The 6000-nt window shown below is 39.8% G+C and overlaps 1 protein-coding gene across 1 annotated transcript in view; it reads right to left on the bottom strand.

The window, feature by feature from the left end:
* Positions 1-1083: 1083 nt before the first annotated feature.
* The window catches only part of cenpp (centromere protein P), an 85554-nt gene continuing 80637 nt past the window's right edge, over positions 1084-6000 (bottom strand). The window contains exons 7-9 of the mRNA XM_020630757.3: positions 2231-2310; positions 2055-2146; positions 1084-1465 (exon numbers count right to left, since the gene is read on the bottom strand). Of these exons, the coding sequence (XP_020486413.1) occupies positions 1335-1465; positions 2055-2146; positions 2231-2310 (303 nt within the window). The 3' untranslated portion in view covers positions 1084-1334. The remainder of the gene's footprint in view (positions 1466-2054; positions 2147-2230; positions 2311-6000) is intronic.

Genomic DNA, 6000 nt, shown 5'->3' with positions numbered 1-6000 from the left:
TTGAAAACATTTTCCCCAAGTAGCAACCTAATCTCCCAATCCAACAAAGACAAGAGTCACATGTTGCCAAACTTTAAATTTACATAATGGGAGGCCCGAGAAGTGCTCAGTCATGGGAAGTGATTGAACCAGCAGCACTGGTAATGCTGACAACTCCTCTGAATCAGAGTTGGAAATACAGTTGGTGGTTTGAGTAAAGATTCATATTTTCATCCAGATGAACACAGATCCTTACAAAGGAGTATTAGGGCCACATTAAGGGGAAGAAAAAATCAGAGCTTTCGAGATTAAAGTCATTTTAAGTTATATGAGAAGAGCAGCCGCCGCCTGTACATAAAAGAGGAACATAGAGCATCTTTTGAAGTCCTACTTTAGTGAAGGTTTCTCAAATAAGGAAATACTTCTTTTGGAACACTCATGTTGAAAAAATGAAAAAAAGAAACTAGAAATTTTCAGAAGACAAAACCGCGCTGACCTGGAGGAAGTTGTCTCTATAATGACGGGGAAATGGCTTTGACCGTTCCACGTTTCTGCACAGGTGGATGGCTGCTCTTCTGATACAACCTTTCAGATTCATCATTTCAACGAAAGCCTACTTTGAATCGCTTTACAAATTTATTATCATAAATGTAGAACTTTCATCTTGAAATTTTAAATAATTATTTTTCTCCAACATTGCCCTTATACTACATCGTAGATCCTAAAATATATACATGAAAGATTTGTAAAAAAAAAAATCTTGTGCACTTGTGAAAGATTTTAGGGATTTAAAGCAGGAAACTGAAATACAAAATCACTCTTTAAGTTAAAAGTTGATCATGTTGAGACGACAGAAGTACCGTTTTGTGATCTTAAGAATCAGACTTAGTCCTGACCTCTCTGAACCGACTGACTGATTGACTGAAGCTCCGGCAGACGAGCTGAAGTCTGACTGGTCGGTTGCCTCTGCCTCCGCCTTGCTGCCTGAGCGTCACCCTGCAGAAACATCACAGCACTGTGATACATTCAGACTTCTGATGACTGCGTGTGTGTAAATATCTGAAAGAAGAAAATATTTGAAAATACAAAGGCGACACTGCTGTCTTGCATTTTGTATTTAAATTATTTATTTTTGTAGATTTTGACCAATGAGCTCCGCTGTTACAGACTTCACAGTCCGGCTCTTTATATTGAATAAACATTTCTAAGAGACTAAAAAACTGAAGTGTGTGTTTCCTGATTTGTGTGCTTGTTTTACATCAGCTCAATCTCCATATTAAAATATAAAAGAGTTGGTGATGAAGAATCATATCATCCAATCTAACTGAAAGTTTTACTTAGACATGAATAATGACTCATGACTCCTGTGAAAGGCTGATGGCTCTGATCACAGACTCCACGGCAGCTTCTGGTCCCAGAATCCTCAGAAGACTCTGAAAGGCCTCCGCAGCACCTCCTAGAGACTGAAAGGGAAACAGCTGCAGTGCTGCCGAGAAAAGGAGAGAGGAATACAAATCTGAAATATCACATCTCAACTATTTTTTAGCATTTTTTAACCCCCTCTCTGGAAGGGCTTGGGTGGCCCGGGCTTTCTCGCGCCATGTCCTATTGTTTATGGTGAGAAGGCAGACTCAGAGGGCAGAACAAACACCTAGCTGTGGGAGTGTCACCCACCTGGGGGAGGGGTTACTGCCCTTTGTGATGTCATGAAGGGAAAATCTCCAAACGGCCTGTTTGAGCACACATTTTCTGAAAAGTGGAGCAGGCAGAAGACAGAGAGGATGGACTTTTCTCATCATTGGGGGGTTTGTAGACAGACTAGAGACACGCATGTTAGAGGAACATGGTGAAGAGTTATTTGAATATGTGACCTTTAAATCACTTTTAACCAACATATTGGTACCGGTTTGTAAAAATAAAAACAAAGTTAAATTCTCAGAGCCTGGCTCCTTTTATATTATTGTCTCCCTCTTCTAAAGCAAAGCCACATGATAGTGAACAGTCTGTCTGTGTGCGTGTGTGTCAGCATAGTAGAAGCATAGTTAGGGGTTTACTGTGGGAGTCAGACATCTCACCTTCTTCAGGGATCTTTGTCAGCAGGCCGACCTTCGGAGTAACTTCACCCTCACAAGAAACCTCGACTGACCAATGAACGAACAGGACGCAGCTACAACCAAAAAAAAAACACATTTAGAGGATAAAAGAGAAACCGAAGGGGCAAAGTCAGTCTGTAAGATCCAAGTGTATTTACCCAGGGAGCTCTGGGTGATTCAGGGCCATGACTTCTGACCTGCTGCCTCCAGGAAACGAGACGACAGACGGATACTTCTCCTACAGAGAGAGGACAGAGAGTTACTTTGTTGGTAAAGTCAGCATCCCAGTGTGGCTTTGGGACATTGAATCACCTGTCCCATCTGTGGTGTTCAACTCAACTAAATCATGTAGATAATTAACAAGCTTTACTTTTTCATATCGTTAAGGTAAGGGTGAAATAGGATCCTTAGGTTTAAAAAAACAAAACAAAGACAAACGACAAACAGGATACCCCATGCACAGCCCGTCTACGTTCTCAGGTTGAAGGAGTATGAGAAAATAAATCAATAATCCAAAACTTTGTGAAATGATGTACATTACTGCTGTTTTACAACATGTCTAACTTGGCCACTGGGGGGCGATACAACCTCTTAATAACCAAACCAGAGTCTTCATCATCAGACGACTTACACAAGTTTGTACATGAAGAAACCACAGAAGACTGTAATGAGTAGCTGAGGGGAAACAAGAGCTGTAAATATTTTTAGGATGAGGCCGTGTATTACAGCTGAAGTGTTGATAAATGAGAGAAAGCTGCTTTGGGATCCAGTGGAAAACTCTCCCTTCTTCTTGTTTCCCGCTGAGAGAAAGCAGCAAAAACGTGTGAGCTGTGTGACCCACGGCGATGTTTTAAAGGACGGAATCCATCTGTGTTCAGGGTCGTTAAGTTTAATGACTTTACAAATGAGAGGGTGCTGATTGTGAAGTGAAGTCTCATCTGGACGTTCCAATTGTAAACTGTTGATGGATATTACAAGTGAGATTGTTCCTTAGGACTTCATTTTTTGATGATGCGCGTAAACACCAAGGACCACTCGTCTATATCTCTAACCTTAACAGCAAAACCAAAAATCAGCTTTTCCCCCCATTAGAGATGTGGAGTCCAATGAACTGGCTTTTAGTCTGAAATGTATCCTGAGTCAAACACACACACATACTGAGTCAAACACACACACATACTCGGGCTGTTGTCAATGTTTTTCAGTCATCAGGGGTGTGTCCAACAGGGGAGGAGTGTCTCTCCAGCTGATTCAACTGAGAGGTATTTGCAGTAGTGGGTGTGTGTAATCAACAAGTGTAAGTGAAGTAATCAAACTTCGACTTCCAACAACGACAAGTTTCCTGCTTCCACGCTTTTGTCTCTTTTGATTGGAATCAGTTTTAGAATGTTAAGGTGCATTACTCTCAAGAATTATTGGTATGGCTTGTCATTTTTTGTTCAGGTTTGTTTGTGTTGATGGTTTTTAGTTTCATGTTCAGTATTTAGTACTTCAGATGCCAAAATTAATTTCAGTATGACTCTTCCAGGAACTGTATGAACATGAAACCTGACAAAGGTACCTGGAAAAAGTCCAACTTTGGTTGTAAGAACAGATCTTGGTTGTAAATTCCACAACTATAATACAGACTATTTACAGACAATGTTACTGAAAATACTGTGTTATTTAATGTTAGGATGCCAAACAACATCTGGAAAATGATGAAAATAAAACTGGTGATGAAAATAAACCTTTTGGCTAACTTAGGTACAGTTCCTTTTGAATGTTGATCAATGTATATCGTACCTTTATAAACAAATGAGAGTATGTGTATGTCTGTATATAACTAGAATGAATCATGATCAATAAAAATGATCACTGGAAATAAATGTTATGGTCTTCAGACATGAATGTATTAAAGCCAGGCATCAACACTTTGCGCAGGTTTTCTAAAGAACTGTCAATTAAAAATTCTCGAATGATAAAATGACCTCGCTTTGAACACAAAGTCTCAGAAAATAAATTGTGAAAGCCTGTTTTTACTTGAGGAGAAGAGGACGGGTTACAGTGGTTAATAAATCCAAGTCACTAAAAATGCAGACAACAGTGTTTCCCCTACCATTATATTAGGGGGCCGGCCCGCCCCCCCAATGGCACCCCCCGCCCCCCCTTGAAGGTCAAGTTAAAAAAAAAACTTTTTTACATTTTTTTATTTTTGGGCTTTTTGTGCCTTTATTGTAGAGATATGATAGTGGATAGAGTCGGAAATCAGGGAAAGAAGTCATTTAAGGATACCTTTTCCGATAGAACAGGACAGCTGTCATTAAAAGTAATGCATGAACACCAAGATTCTTCCAAGTGTTTGTGTTGGCGTCCGTCTGCCCGCACCCCCCACCCCCCCAAAGCTGTAAACCTAGGGGAAACACTGGACAAGCTGAGACAGAATAAGGTGAAACATTCACTCTGTCAATTTGAAATGAACTTGTAGAGTCTTGCTCTGGTTCTGTTTCCTCTACTCAACATAAAGGTTAGGTGTGTCAGAGGAAATCCTCCCTGCATGTTTATTTGTTACACATTAGAGAAAACACAGCTCCATATGTAAAAACTCAAAGACATACTTTGTAATGTACTAAAACTGAAAAGCTTCAACTACATGTGCAACTGTTTTCATTCTGTTTCTAATCATCACAGTGGAAGTTTTCCAGCTCAACTGTTTACAACAGGTGCATTCTCATACAGTCTTGTGTTTACATGCACCTACACAGTTAATTAGAACAGCGTTATGAGATGAAAACATTGTGCACTGGTCCTTCAAAATAGTTACCTTACAGCACTGACTCATTGGCAGTATTTAGGTAATATGTCCCCCATTATTCATGTCAAAAGACGTGTGGATGTGTTTCCCCCAGCCAATGACAGGAGTGAGTGGATACAATTCATTCATCGGACACCATTGAAACCAGCGTATATTGAGGATGCAGACACAGTGAAGTGAAACATAACGCGCAGTGGTGTAGTGCAGGGTATGCACAGGAATACGGAGTATACCCACTTATTTTTTTGTCTCCATTGGGTACTCCCACTTCTAAATCCCCTCTGATTCCCACCATTGATTGATTAACAATATTCACTTGGGCGCTGCATTTCTTTTCCTAGGATGGTGAAGCGATAACCCTCCCTACTCTGTCTCTGATTGGCTAGTATGCACTAAATTTGGAAGTGTAGTCTAACATGTCACTGTTTAAAATGGAGGCCGTTCATAGTCTGCTGTACTGGACACTTTAAAAAACATTTGGGGATAAAATTAAGAGTATAAAAACTTCTTTAGGAACCACTCCACCACTGACCACGCGGATAACAGTTATTCAAACAAGGGTGAACCTTGGGTAGGCATGCCCTCAACACTGGCGATTACCTTGAATTGGCCTTCTCCATTACAACTAAAGCAATATTCCTATTATTAGCCCTTTTGTATAACTGTTGTCTGTATGCCACTGTGTACAAGCTGCTCCACACCAATTTCCCCAAGAGGGATTAACAAAGTTGTCTAGATTGAAGGGAATATTCTCAGGTAGCTTGCAGTGTTGGCACAATCAGTAAACATCCACGCTAACCCTGCAGTGGGCGTGCACATTCTATTTCACCAGCACAGACAGGTAGACTGTTGGATTATCCTGACTTTAATTCAAATAATAAAGGAAGAATTTCAAAACTAGGATACATTTTTTGTAACATTTAAGGACAATAAATTACATGATACGTTTTATACTAAAAATGAATTGTAAAGTCAATGGATCCATTAGAAGCTGGTTGCTGTCATTAGCATTAAGTAAAATATATCTTCGGTTTATGAAAATACACAGATTTTTTATAGCTCTTTGTCATACTTACTCTTTTTCACCATTTTATAATCAAACTGTATTGGTTATGTGCATTTAGGACTTTTCCC

The sequence above is a fragment of the Labrus bergylta genome, chromosome 5, assembly GCF_963930695.1.
Source record: "Labrus bergylta chromosome 5, fLabBer1.1, whole genome shotgun sequence".
Taxonomy (NCBI): domain Eukaryota; kingdom Metazoa; phylum Chordata; class Actinopteri; order Labriformes; family Labridae; genus Labrus; species Labrus bergylta.
This window is presented reverse-complemented; position numbering and strand designations above follow the sequence as displayed.